This window comes from Lycium barbarum, chromosome 12 (genome assembly GCF_019175385.1).
Source record: "Lycium barbarum isolate Lr01 chromosome 12, ASM1917538v2, whole genome shotgun sequence".
NCBI classification, from domain to species: Eukaryota; Viridiplantae; Streptophyta; class Magnoliopsida; order Solanales; family Solanaceae; genus Lycium; species Lycium barbarum.
In genome coordinates, this window is record NC_083348.1 from 104,569,046 (window position 1) to 104,583,475 (window position 14,430).

At 36.9% G+C, this 14,430-nt stretch overlaps 2 protein-coding genes across 2 annotated transcripts; both read left to right on the forward strand.

Moving 5' to 3' along the window:
* Positions 1 to 1,579: 1,579 nt before the first annotated feature.
* LOC132621444 (probable galactinol--sucrose galactosyltransferase 5) lies at positions 1,580 to 6,076 on the forward strand. Its single transcript, XM_060335715.1, has 6 exons — positions 1,580 to 2,413; positions 2,538 to 2,806; positions 2,899 to 3,330; positions 3,450 to 3,627; positions 4,501 to 4,868; positions 5,354 to 6,076. Exons 1-6 carry the CDS (start codon positions 1,876 to 1,878, stop codon positions 5,915 to 5,917), a joined length of 2,349 nt encoding a protein of 782 aa, XP_060191698.1. The 5' UTR covers positions 1,580 to 1,875; the 3' UTR covers positions 5,918 to 6,076.
* Positions 6,077 to 8,189: 2,113 nt separating this feature from the next.
* Positions 8,190 to 13,927, forward strand: LOC132621309 (formin-like protein 3). Its single transcript, XM_060335528.1, has 4 exons — positions 8,190 to 8,341; positions 8,435 to 8,701; positions 11,175 to 11,453; positions 12,540 to 13,927. The coding sequence occupies exons 2-4, from the start codon at positions 8,435 to 8,437 to the stop codon at positions 13,647 to 13,649; spliced, it is 1,656 nt and encodes a 551-aa protein (XP_060191511.1). The 5' UTR covers positions 8,190 to 8,341; the 3' UTR covers positions 13,650 to 13,927.
* Positions 13,928 to 14,430: the final 503 nt, after the last annotated feature.

Here is a 14,430-nt window from a genome sequence, read left to right on the forward strand (position 1 = left end):
AGTTGTTATACATTATTTTCAGAAGAATAGGTGAATGGGACAATAACAAGAGTTATATATTGTACTTAATTCTAGAAAGAAAAAGAAAATAAAAGATTCTCACAAAAAAATATTGGATTGGGGGTTATCGCTCCCATTCAATATATGATGAGTATCTTTTCGCAACCCTTAAATGTTGGGGGGGGGGGGGGGGAGGGGGGTAAAGTGGTATTTAATGCAACTTTTTTTCTTCACCAAACGTCTGCCTACTGTTTTTAAGTTTTGGATAAAGAAAGTATGCATGCAAAGGAGGGAGCTGCTTACTGGGTCGTGTGGTTAATTAGCTACTATTAGTACAACTATAAGGTTAGTTGAAACCAACTGTCTAACTGTCAACTAGATAATAACTGTAACCGTTTACGGAGATCGGAATAATTATCTAAATTTGTCTTAATATGACCTATATAAATTACTGATTCGAATCGTGATCAAATCAATTACTAATACACAATATATATATATATATATATATATATATATATATATATATATATATATATAGGCTGCTTAGATGGTATTCGTTTGATTCTTCCTGAATTCAATGTGAATACATGATGCTTGGTGCAACGGGAATTATTTATTTTTATTAACGGTAACCTTTGGTTCAATTTCCCGAAGTTCTCATTTCTTGTCTACTAAGCTTTTAATTACGTGGCTTCTGAAATTATGTAACACGTTCTTTCTTTTCCTTTTTCTTTATTTATATAAAAAATCTTGTTCTTTTCCACAAGAAAAAGCGCTGGGTCTTGGAAAAAAGGGAGAAAGTAATATTCTTTTATTTTTTTCTTAGAGAGATCAAACTATCTTTTTTCTTATGTTGTTCTTTTTGACAAGTAAAAGCCATGAATATTAGAGATTGTCGGTGCTTGTGGGTCCAAACATAGGGCCCATAGGGTGCAAGAGCAACCCACACGCCAGACCACAGTGCCACACAACATATCTTCTAGATAGTGGCGGGTGGGGTCATGGAGCACAAATTTATTACACGTGGACGCCTTATTCTTCAAGTTTGTTCTCGCACTTTTTTCCTCCTAATAAAGTTCTTCCCTTGAATTTAATTGTTCATGAATATTGCATTAAATAGTCAAAAGATGGTTTTTAAGAATTAAAAGAAAATTTTCATCAAATTTGAATGATAAAATAAGATCCTCTATCAGAGAAGAAAAAAAAAAGGACAGTGTTCTGAGTTATACTTTAAAGCCTTAAAAATTTAAATATTTCGCGAGTTTAAATTTTATACACAATAGAGAGTACAAGAGATATTTACACAATTAGTTCACGTTAATTTGCATAGATTTTCCTAGAAGAATATCAAATGAGAAATAAGAAGGGAAAACAAATATATGGTGCGCTCTTCCTTTCTAGTTAATACCAGTCAAAAGTGAAATCACTCGTCACATTCAAACTTCTGCAAAAATGAGGAGAAGAAATCTTCTCGACGATAAGGACATGTGGATAATATTAATTAGCTACATTAGACTAGCCTGTCCCACCTAAAAATCTACTATCTAAATTCAATTCTTGCAAACCAACCAATAAGTCCTCCTTCCTCTGAAATTTCCCACCTGCAGAGTCATTACATTTTTATTTGTCTATAAATTTGCAATGTCCCAATTACCAATTCCTCATAACTTCAATTCACTCTTAACAACACAAAGAGAAAAATACTACGTACCATTACTTTCAGTATATCACTTTTAGAATCTATTCAGATACTCATTCCATTCTTTTCTTAAAGACCAAATATTTTTGTGATCTCTATATAACGTATATACACTGTTCCTCTTTTTCCAATCACAAACCGATCATTTCTGATTAATTTCTGTATATTCATCCATGGCACCTAGTTTGAACAAAGCTGATGAAAACTTCAAAATTCTTGTTGATGGCAGCCTTGGGTCATCTATTAGCTTGGAAAATTCAAAATTCATGGTCAATGACCAAATCATCCTGTCGCAAGTTCCAGAAAATATAATTGTCACACCATCACCCTACACCACTAGGGACAAACCCGTAACTTCCACTCCCGGTTGCTTTGTGGGATTTAAAGCAACTGGAGCCCAAAGCCACCATGTTGTGCCAATTGGGAAACTGAAGGATATCAAGTTCATGAGTATTTTCAGGTTTAAAGTCTGGTGGACTACTCATTGGACTGGAACTAATGGAAGAGATTTAGAACATGAGACTCAAATAGTCATTCTTGATAAGTCTGATTCATCGGGCCGGCCCTATGTCTTGCTTTTACCACTTATTGAAGGCCCATTTCGGGCTTCTCTCCAGCCCGGAAAAGATGATTTCGTCGACGTTTGTGTCGAAAGTGGGTCCAGTAAAGTCACCGGAGACTCCTTCCGAAGTGTACTTTACATGCACGCAGGTGATCAGTCGTTCAATTAAATTCACATTTTTTTATTCAGATCATAGACACATATGTGAAAATTAGTACAAATAATGCGTTTTGAACTCATAGAGATTAAATTCTGAATTCGTATATGTTGCAGGTGATGATCCATACAGCTTGGTTAAAGATGCAATTAAAGTTGCCAGGTTTCATCTAGGCACTTTTAAGCTTCTTGAGGAAAAAACACCACCAGGAATTGTGGATAAGTTTGGTTGGTGTACATGGGATGCATTTTACCTTACTGTGCACCCTCAAGGTGTGTGGGAAGGTGTGAAAGGACTAGTCGAAGGTGGGTGTCCACCAGGACTCGTGCTGATCGACGATGGCTGGCAATCCATTTGTCACGACGATGATCCAATCACCTCAGAAGGTATGATCCTCGTTAAACAGTTGTTTGATAAAAGTTTAATCCATTAGAGAAAAAATATATTTTAATTATATAATTATATTATGTCTCAACGGGTGTAAATAGGACCTCTGCTGGTGAGCAAATGCCCTGCAGGCTCATTAAATTCCAAGAAAATTACAAGTTTAGAGACTATGTGAGCCCGAGAAGTTTGGGACAGGGTGACCATAACAACAAGGGCATGGGTGCTTTTATTAAGGACCTTAAGGAGGAGTTCAATACTGTGGACTTTGTGTACGTGTGGCATGCTTTATGTGGTTACTGGGGCGGGTTAAGGCCTGGGGCATCGGATCTACCCGAATCCAAAGTTATTAGGCCCAAATTAACCCCTGGATTAGAGAAGACAATGGAAGATTTGGCAGTTGATAAATTAGTGAACAATGGAATTGGATTAGTCCCACCAGAAATTGCTGATAAGTTGTATGAGGGCTTACATTCTCACTTGGAATCTGTTGGGATTGATGGAGTCAAAGTCGATGTCATTCACGTAACTACTCGATCTTTTTTCTTAATTTTTTATACTCTCAACTCTCAAGTATATAAAAGCTGGTGTATAAAAGTTGAATTCTTTTTTATTTATTCATTATTTTTCTAATGGATGTGCAGTTGCTGGAAATGCTATGTGAGGATTATGGTGGTAGAGTGGATTTGGCTAAGGCTTATTACAAAGCCTTGACATCTTCAGTGAAGAAACATTTTAAAGGAAATGGAGTTATTGCTAGCATGGAGCACTGCAATGATTTTATGTTTCTTGGTACTGAGACTATTTCCCTTGGTCGTGTGGGTAAGTTACTAAATTCTAGTAGTCTTTATTCTTACTATTTTATTCTTTATTATTTTGACTGTTGCAAAATTAAAACTCACAACACACTAGTTGGTAAAACTTAAATTGTTTATTGATTATGGTTGATTTTTGCCGTGCTTTGTAAGTAAGTGATATTCTTTATTATTTTGACCGTTGCAAAATTGAAACTCACAACACACGAGTTGGTAAAACTTAAATTGTTTATTGATTATGGTTGATTTTTGCCGTGTTTTGTAGGTAAGTGTTATTAGTGATAATTAATGAATTGCTGCAAGTTATGGGAATTAAGTAATGACCATTAATCATGACGAAGACACGTATACAGATTCTTGGTCCAGATAAGGAAGAAAACGATACGTACAGATAATTCATAATGCCAAAACAAATTAAATAAGCTTCTTTAAGTGGAAAATTCACACGTTACTAAAGAGTTGTAGTAATATTTTATAGAGAAAATACATTAAAACCTACCTAAACTACATCTATTTTGTTACTTCCGTATCTAAATTATTGAGTGTTTACAGAATTTTTTGAATTATAATATTTTTTCGTACTTAAAACCCTATGCAGGGTCAAATAGCAGGGAAAGTGGCTTTGCTCGTAAATTGAGAGCCAGAGATTAACAAAAGCTAGTAGCCAATAAATTGAGAGCCAAAGATTTAACACTTTTTTTTTTCTCTTATTAGATATAGTTTCGGGGAGTTTTAATCTACTGTGAACACCTATTTTATGCTACAACATATTAAACTACACCTATCATGCAAAAATCTATTTACATTTTACCCAATTAGTCAATAGTATAAGATAAATTCTAAGAAAATTAATTGGGCTTTTGTTTTTATGAATGTGCAGGGGATGACTTTTGGTGCACAGATCCTTCTGGTGATCCAAATGGTACTTTCTGGCTACAAGGTTGCCACATGGTCCATTGTGCCTACAATAGCTTATGGATGGGCAACTTTATTCACCCAGATTGGGACATGTTTCAGTCTACACACCCTTGTGCTGAATTCCACGCTGCTTCTCGGGCTATTTCTGGTGGCCCTATTTACATTAGTGACTCTGTCGGCCAACACAACTTTGAGCTACTCAAAACATTGGTCTTACCTGATGGTTCGATCCTGCGTTGCCAGCACTATGCACTTCCTACTCGTGATTGCCTCTTTGAAGATCCACTCCATAATGGAAAAACTATGCTCAAAATTTGGAGCCTGAATAAGGTAAAGACATCACGCTTATGGTAAAATTTAGGAAAATACAGCACAATCTTGAGTGATCTAGTTTACAAATATGATCAAATGTATATGTTTTGTCTATTTATACATATAATATACATTATAAGTATATAGGTTTTGTATATTTCGGTCATATTGGTTAGTGAGTTTGGCTGAACTGTTTATCTGAAAGTTCTAGCCACCTCAAAATAAGACGAGGCTCATCCGAGGTAAGACGCTTTTGTGGACTTATATTTAGAAGTTGACCATGTTAACAAATTAGACCCATGATCTGGATATTAATTTTGAATTTTAAACTTCATATCAGATGGTCACTTTCGAATTTCAGACAACTGGTTTAATTTGAAAAAGTGGCGTCTAAATACAATTGTAAAATTCTAGCCCCAACAAAGGCCCAATGAAGCTACACTCGTTATCAAACATCCCATTTTAAAATGTCTGAGTACTAACTTTTGGTAAAATTTTCTCAGTACACGGGAGTTGTTGGAGCATTTAACTGCCAAGGTGGAGGATGGGACCGTGAGGCTAGACGTAACACTTGTGCTTCTCAGTATTCCAAGGCTGTGACTTGCCAGGCCGGCCCAAAAGACGTTGAGTGGAAGCATGGAACCAGCCCAATTAACGTGGAAGGAATTGAAACCTTCGTGCTCTACTCATTCAAAGGAAAGAAGCTGGTTTTGACAAAGCCTAACGACACAGTTCAAATCACTCTCGAGCCCTTTAATTTCGAGCTCTTAACAGTTTCTCCTGTCACCATTTTGGGAACCAAATCCGTCCAATTCGCTCCAATTGGGCTGGTGAACATGCTCAATACTGGTGGGGCGATCCAGTCCATTAAGCTAGATGATGAAGCTAATTCAGTTGAAGTGGAAATAAAAGGCACTGGGGAAATGAGGTTTTTTGCTTCTGAGAAGCCAAGAACTTGCAGGATCAATGGAGATGTTGTCCCATTTGAATATGAGGATTTTATGGTTGTAATTGATGTACCATGGTCCAGTCCTTCTGGTTCATGTGTCATTGATTATTTGTTTTGATGTAACTAGCTAATCACGAATTGGCAAGTTTTAGCTGCCAGCCTATCCATAGCCGATTCTAAATTATTTGGGATTGAGGCATATTTATTATTGTTTATGACTTTATACATGTTTCTCGAGTATTATGGGATGAAATGTAGTAAATATGTTTTGCATATACATATTATCTCTCTCTTTCTATTATTTTAGTGCTCTTAAGAATCCACCTGATGTGCGGTCAATATTACAGAAATTAATCATAACAAATTATTATCGTATTTATTTGAGCACGTTAAATCTAATTATTTCAATAAAATTGCAGCAATCATTTGCTTATTCTAAAGAAAAGATCCCCGAATCAAAATAGAAGAAATTGCACGGTTTGTCCGTCAAATGGGCTGGTCTTTAGTTTTTGTCCTACAAAATAGAAGTCTTTAGTTTTTGTCCTTCAAAATAGAATACATGACTAACAGGGCATAAGTTCTTTGAAGGACGTGAGTTATGTGATATTATGATGCGAAAATGTAAACTTATGCCCCGTGAAATAGTTGTTTGTTATGAGGGACAAAATTAAAGACCAGCACAAAAAAGGTCAAAAGTGCAAATGATTCAAGAAACATGGGAATATATTTAAGTTCGGAAAAGGTCCAAAAATCCCCCTAACTTATGGGAAATGACTCACAAATACCCCCATCCACCTATTGGTCTAAGAATACCCTCAACCTAATTTTTTTTTGGCTCAAGAATACCTCTTAAACTAACACCTTAAACTTGATGGGTTATTTCCAATTTTAAAAAGCCACATGGCTTATTATGATTAGCCACATGGCTTATTATGATTAGCCACATATATTATTTAATTTAAGAAGTAAACACCCACTTTTAACACGATTGATCATGAGATTGTGGCCATTTCCAAAAGTGTAGGAGAAACTAACAATTTAGTAATTCCCAGTGGCACAAGTTTATGCTAAGGTGCCTCCATTTCCAATAAATAGCAAATCCTCCAGCATTTCTAAGGGTCATTGATGCTAGAATTAACAGGGTAAGTAGGTAGAAGGAACTAGCTGGTTAAGTGCCATTCTCAACTATTTTTTTTTGCTCTAATTCTTAATGAGTTAGGAACAATGTGTTGTGTTGCAGTTTATGCTTCAGAACTAATGGATTTTATACTAGATGCATGGCTCCTGTTCTTTGTTGTTTTTAGTGTATTATTGTTCAATTTAATGGTCATTGCCCCGATTTGATATTAGTAGTTTAACGTACATGATGTTCTTCGGCAGATAAATTAATTTTGTGTGATGCATATAATGTGGGTTTAGATTGAAAAAAAAAAAGGTTAAGATTAAACGAATCAGCTGGTGTAGATTTAAAAGGAGTGAGTTAACTTTTTAAACTAAATCATATATGCGGCCTATCATAATAAGCCATGTGACCTTTTTAACATTGAAAAAGCCATCAAGTTTGGGGTGTTAGTTTAAAGGGTATTCTTGAACAAAAAAAAAATAGGTTAGGGGTATTTTTAGACCAATAGGTGGATGAAAGGTATTTGTGAGCCATTTCCCATACGTTGAGGGTATTGTTGGCCCTTTTTCGATTTCAGATTGAAGAAATTGAACGATTTGTTCTTCAAATGGACGGGTCTTTAATTTTTGGCCTTTAAATGGATTGATTTTTAATTTTTTCCCTTCAAAATCGAAATTATGCTTAGCAGAGCATAAGTTCTTTAAGGCGCGACATAATTTATGGGATTATTTATATTATGATTCAAAAATATAAACTTATGTTCCGCGAAAAAAGTTGTTTGTTATGAGGGAAACAAATGTTTATGACCAGCACAAAATAGGAACAAAAGTGCAAAGGCCAATTCGCAGGAATACCCTTATTGTCTTTAATTTTTGTCCATTAAATTGGTGGTCTTTAATTTGTGTCCTTCGTTAAAACCCCTTGGTTTCAGGTTCGAACCCCCGCTCAGTCAAAAATAAAAAAAAAATCGCAAGATAGAACTTGAATTCGCAAGGCAGAGATTTGCATGCAAAATTCTGCCTATTACCTTCAGGCATGCTAAAACTCTGCCTTAAGGCCTAACTTTGACCCGAACAGGCCTAACTTTGCTATAAAACTCTACCTTACGAAATTGCCTTTTTACTAAGCCGGAGTTTGAAGCCCAAACGTCATGGTATTAGGCGAAAGGGACAAAAATTAAAGACCACTAATTTGAGGGACAAAAATTAAAGAGCTGGGCATTTGAATGACACTCCGCACAAAAAAATGAAAGTGCAAAAGACCCTTATAAACAAGTGGCGACCTACTGTTAAATAATGATATAGGCCCATATAAAGCCCACCCATAATTAGGACCCGGATCCAAAACATTCCACCCAGAAGCGACAGCGGCTTTGTCATCTTCAACAAATCATTTCTCCGGAAACAACTTCGCAAGAAGGTAAACAAACTTCAATTCCGTATCTATCTACAATTATAATTTCAACCGACAAATTGTTGAACATTTTTTTCCACATGATATAAATCACATCAGATGAATACATCGCGGTATATGGACAAACAGATCATGGATCTAACCAATTCACAGAACAGCAACAACAATGATGATTTCATCGATCTCGCTAACCCTCAAGTTGATCAAAAGAAAGAAGATATTGTTCCTAGTTACGAATTTCATCCAATTCGCCCAATTATTGGATCTTCATCGCCAAAATCAAACGTTGATACTACTGATGTTGCAGCCAGGGCTTGGAATTCTGCCGATTCTAAAAACAACAATACTACTGAGAGTAGCATCAGAGTAAACCCTAAATCTTCTTCTTTATATATCCAATTTGCAATTTATTTATTTATTTGTATTACCTATAAATTAATATCTGAGGCGGATCTAGGATTTTAAATCACTGGATACAGAATACTGCTGTTAGGGTTTGCGTTTGTGGCCTAATTTAGTGTAAATCTATGTATATATATATAAATTTGTATCAACATAGGTGATTAGCCAGGCGTGACACTTATCGAGGGCATGACCTAGATAGGATGATATGGAGGTTGAGGATGAGGGTAGAGGGTTAGTAGTTAGTTGAGCGTTGTCCAGTCTCCCTTATCAGTATTGTTGTTATTACTCACATACTATTATTTTATTATTACCTGTTGTTTCCTTTGCTTCGGTTATTGTATTATGTGTTGTTGCTGTTGTTCTCTTCTCCATTATGTTCAGCATGACTGATTCGCTAATGTATTTTCCTTTCCATACTTGATTTTACTATGCTTTATTTGAGCCGAGGGTCTATTGGAAACAACCTCTCTACCTTCACAAGGTAGGGGTAAGGCTGCGTACCCCACTTGTAGGATTACACTGGGTATGTTGTTGTTTGTATAGGTGGATTCTGAACTGTATTGTTTCGAGTTCGGGATTCTATTTGATTCACTGCGTTGGCAATCAATTATTTGTACTTATTTAGTGAACACATATACAATGTCTGTGCCAAAGTTATATACAAGGAAACTATTGACTTGGTTGTATTAAGTATCACAATGTCTGTGCCAAGGAAACTTGACTTGGTTGTATTAAGTATCTCTTGACTCACTTGATAGGTACTGGTTCAAAATGTTCTCCTCTGCTATAGAATCAATCAGTTCAAATTTGTGGAAGGAATCATGGGTTGTTATATCTTTCATTATAAATATAAAGCTAATGTAATGCAAGGAAATTTGTATCAAGAGTTTTTAGACTCTCTTTATTTTGCTAGCTAGTTGCAAACAAGGAAACTTATTATGGATATTCTGTATTCTAGCCAAGAAACAGGAGGATAAGTGAAATTTAAATTATTAGAAATTCTCAAATTGTTGAATGCTGGGTCAGGGGGAGGGGAAGGGATTATTGCATTTCTAGGTCGACTTATTATGGTAATTGCCTTATTATACACAATTCTACGCTCTATTAATCAGTTGAAGAAGAATCAATTATGTTACTCAGCATATGACAGCGATGCTTTACTAGCCCTGTTTTTCGTCATGAAAAATCTGACCGGTTGATCCTTTTTCTCTCTCAAATTTCTGTTGATATCATATGTATCTCAATTTATGCAGAACTAGCGAGAAATTTCATTTTCGTGGTTTCTCTTAGCATGTGCTCGCCGTGCTCCTCCTATCTGGATTATCATGACAGAGAGCAGGCTAGTCAGCTTATGACTTTTAACCTGTCTTTTGCCAATATGTAAATTCTCAATTAGTAATTTCTGATGAGAGAAGTTAATGTTTGTGGCTTCACTTACATACAAACCATTGTGAGTATTTAGTTACTGTGAGACTTTTGAGTAGGGGTGTCAAATGGCAGGTTGGGTCAAATTTGAATGGGTTAAGACAGGTTAAGTTAATGAATATATCATGATCTAGCTCGCCCAAAATTTTCCTATTTCTTCACACGATGTATTACTTGTCAACAAAACTCAAAAGATAGCATCTTGAAACAATTTCTCACAGAAGGAATAAGAAAAAGAAATAGCTAAGCTGACTATGAACTGAAGATAAGAAGTAGAATACACTAATCAGCTGTTGTCAGACTTGGTCATGGTCGAAACTCCATCCCTGGTAGCGCAAGAAGGAGAGACGAGAAGGTGCCATTTTCACAGAGAGAGAGAGAGAGAGAGTATAGTTTTATCGCCGTTTTCACTTTTCCGGTACGGGCTCTCTGGGTTAGGTCTTCAATGTCCTCTTGAGTCGACTTGGGTAGTCACAATAGTCCAAATTGACCCAGCTTTTTAGATGGGTTGGTTTGGTCTGTGCCCAAATTAACAAGTTAAAATTATATCACTTGGTTTAGGCGGGTTATAGTTTCCAAGGTAATTTTGGGGAGAGAGAGAGAGTGTGGTCGATTTGGGAATAGTCCAAATTGATCCAACTTTTTAGACGGGTTACTGGGTTAGTTTGAGCTATGCCCAAATTAACCAGCTAATATTATATTACTTGGCCAACCTTTCCAAGTTTGGGAGGTTAGATGATTTTTAATTTCTATGGTAAATTTTGACCGTCATACTTTTGAGGCATCATTCTTCTTGTACATGCATTTCCCATTTTTCTTGCTCTTACATATATATTTTCTTGAATCCAATGTCTTTCTCATTCTTTCTTACTACTTATATGTCTTTGTGGATCCCAAGTTGGACCTGCTTTATGGCGATGCATGACCAATTCGTGTATACTGTATGTGAAATATAAGTTTCTTTTTAGTTATTGGAGTTTTTTGTATTTACTTCTCTACTTCTATGCAGAATTACGGTTCCCTCGACTCGACTGGGCCTACCAAAGTTATTGTGGAGAAAGATTTGAGCAGTGTTTATTCATCTTTGTTATCGGAAATTGATCACACGGTTAAGAAGTACACCGATAACCTTCTGCATGCAATGGAGGGAGTGAGTGCTCGGCTATCACAATTAGAAACTAGAAGTCGGCAGATTGATAATTCTGTTGATGAACTCAGGTTGTCTGTTGGTAACAACCATGGAGTCACTGATGGAAAACTGAGACAGCTAGAAAATATTCTCACACAGGTATCCTAAGTTCATAGATTTATCATATTGTTTGAATTAAGTTGCTCTTGATTAGGCACCAAAATGAAATTTATCGAACTGCTCTAGAGTTGGGGATGCATATGCTGCCCTCTGTTTCTTTCATTGTTGAATAGATTAACTATTATTTTTAGCACTTTACAGTAGTTGTTCTTAGAATGAGAAGTGCAAGAGAATTGCCCCCTTAACCCTTGTTTCAAGACCATGGTCTTGGGCTATTTATATTATTGCCTCTTTCCTCATCTATTTTAAATTACTAAAGGAGTACTGCTATGTAGTTATAGTATTGCTATGTAGTTATTGTTCTGACTTCTGATATACAACAACAACAACAACATCATACCCAGTGTGGTCCAACAACATCATAACCAGTGTCGTCCACTAGGCTACGTACTAACCCTCTAGCCTAATCCTCGACCTACACACCTGTTTCTTCATGGGTTTTATTGTCTCTTTGTTTAATGATAGTGCAAGGACACTTTGATCCATGTGTATAGATCTACTTATCAAAATAAAATAAAATCCATGTATATAAATCTAAAACCTTAGATGTGTGAGAACGATGTTGCAATTCAATGACACGCCGGAAAAGTGAGGTGCTCATTAATCAAAGATTTGAATCGTTTTTAATTTGCTCCACATGACGATTTCAGTTCTGGAATTGTGTAAGGCAGGACAAGAGTAGAAAGTACGTCATTTTGTGTCCTAGCTAGCTTTCTCCTCTGTGATACCAAATTTTGGGATAAGCATCCATAAAATTTAGGATATCATTCTGGTAGCATGATGCAGTTATTACAATAAGGCTGATAGGTGATTATTTGGAGAGATATAATTCGGCAGTTTTATCTGCTTTGCGCCGGAGAAAGATGTAAATCTTGTCCCATCAGAAAAGAAAGAAATTTATATTGAATCTGGCGTTAATATATTCTTTTGATTTTTGTACTGTTATGATGGTTGGTTACTGATAAAGGAGGAATGTTTTAAATTAAGTCTGCCCTTGCATGTCCCCTTTTTTGTGTGTTATCAAGATGGATTTTTATCTGCTTGTTTTATTAATTTGTCATGTAGGTGCAAGATGGTGTGCAGGTGATAAAGGATAAGCAGGACATAATGGATGCTCAGCTGAAGCTCATGAAATCGCAAGCTCCAAAAGTTGAGCAGCAAGCAGAAACCCACAATATTACGCATGTCGATTCAGCACAACCTACAGCATCTGCTCCTCTTCAATCTCACCAGAATTTTCCTCCTGTTGCTCTTACACAACCACCTTCTACCGTACCCCCTCCTAATGCTCCTCCACCCCCTCCTCAACAGAATCTGCCATACCAAGTTCAGCCTCAGAACCAGTATCCCCAGAATCCAATTCCCTCCCATCCTCAGTCAGAAGCTTATTACCCGCCAGCTGGTCAAGCACCGGAAAACTTAAGTCAGCTGTACCAACAGCCTGCACCACAGCAGCATCAGACTCCCCCACCACCTCCACATCAACAATATCAGCCCGCCCCTCCGCCAATGTACTCTCAGCCACCTCCACCTCTTCCTGCTCAACCACATCCTCCTCATTCCTCTGTTAATCCCTCTCAACCTCAAACTCTAGGAGGCCATCATCGTGAAGAGACGCCTTTTGTACCATCTCAGACTTATCCACCAGCAAACATCCGCCAACAACCCCTTCATCCATCAAGTGGAGCCCCTCCATCGCAGCAGTTATATGGAACTCCGCCTAATATGTTTGAGCCCCAATCTAGCAGACCTGGTCCCGGATATTCTGGTACATATGGCCCATCCTCTGTGCCTGGTGAACCTTATCCTTATAGCAGTTCCCCAGGTCAGTATGGCAGTGGCTCCTCAATGAAACTACCACAAGTTTCCCTACCTGCAATGAGCCAGAGTGGTTCAAGTGGCTATCAGCAGCTCCCCACTGCAAGGATATTACCTCAAGCACTGCCTACTGCTTCTGCTGTTAGTAGTGGATCTAGTTCTCCCCGTACTGGTAATAGGGTTCCTATTGATGATGTTGTTGACAAAGTAACGAACATGGGATTTTCAAGAGACCAAGTAAGGACAACAGTGCGGAGGTTGACTGAGAGTGGACAGGCAGTGGATTTGAATACAGTGTTGGACAAGTTGATGAATGATGGCGAAGTTCAGCCACCACGAGGCTGGTTTGGTCGATAGCATGTATGCCCGTGTTCAGTTACTGTATAGGAGTCTTGAGTTTCAAAGTCTAAATTTGTTACTATGCTTGGATTTAAGCGGCGTTCTTTACTGGTTTGCGCTTTGTTTCTGACTGTCCTGAAACTTTCATTCTTGTGTTCACTAGATAAAGATTTGTTAATGTGACACTTCCCTTTCTTTTGCTTTTCGTTTCGTTTATTCTTGTACAGCATGATTGGAGACATGTAATTTATTTGCTTTGGCTGGATCAGTTTTTGCGCTCAACCCAGCCACCCTCATTGTGTGTTTCACTTTGTATTTTCCTTTTCCCAATTTCCCGCATGCTTCTTGATTTTGATAATTCAAATAGTGATATGATTATACATAATCGATTTCGTTCAACTCAAATCATCATTTTGAAACTGATGGTGTATGGATAATAAGTTCAATCCTTCCAGTTCATTAATTTGAACATTTCTTTTTCTGACAGCCAATTGGATTAGACATTTCTTTTTATGAAGACAAGAGTTCTTAATCATTGAATTAGACATTTCTTTTTATGAAGACGAGTTCTTAATCATTGAATTAGACATTTGTTCTTAGTTCTACGATAAGGAAAAAACCATTTAATTGCATGCAGCTTCATCCTTCCTCCTTCAGCAATATGTGTAGTAGAAATAGCCGTATGTTCTTTTTGAGATGCTAGTGTCTTTTTTTATTACCACCATTCTTGAGTGGAACGAATTCGAGAATGAGTGGAACTAACTATTACTACTATTATTATTAATGCCTGTTTGGCAAC

Excerpts from the sequence above, each read along its gene's own strand:
- LOC132621444 (XM_060335715.1), top strand. The coding sequence starts at position 1,876 with ATGGCACCTAGTTTGAACAAAGCTGATGAAAACTTCAAAATTCTTGTT. Across the intron at positions 2,807-2,898 it reads ATGATCCAATCACCTCAGAA|GGTGTAAATAGGACCTCTGC; the intron begins GGTATGATCCTC and ends TATGTCTCAACG. Across the intron at positions 3,628-4,500 it reads TATTTCCCTTGGTCGTGTGG|GGGATGACTTTTGGTGCACA; the intron begins GTAAGTTACTAA and ends ATGAATGTGCAG.
- LOC132621309 (XM_060335528.1), top strand. The coding sequence starts at position 8,435 with ATGAATACATCGCGGTATATGGACAAACAGATCATGGATCTAACCAAT. Across the intron at positions 8,702-11,174 it reads CTACTGAGAGTAGCATCAGA|AATTACGGTTCCCTCGACTC; the intron begins GTAAACCCTAAA and ends ACTTCTATGCAG. Across the intron at positions 11,454-12,539 it reads TAGAAAATATTCTCACACAG|GTGCAAGATGGTGTGCAGGT; the intron begins GTATCCTAAGTT and ends TTTGTCATGTAG.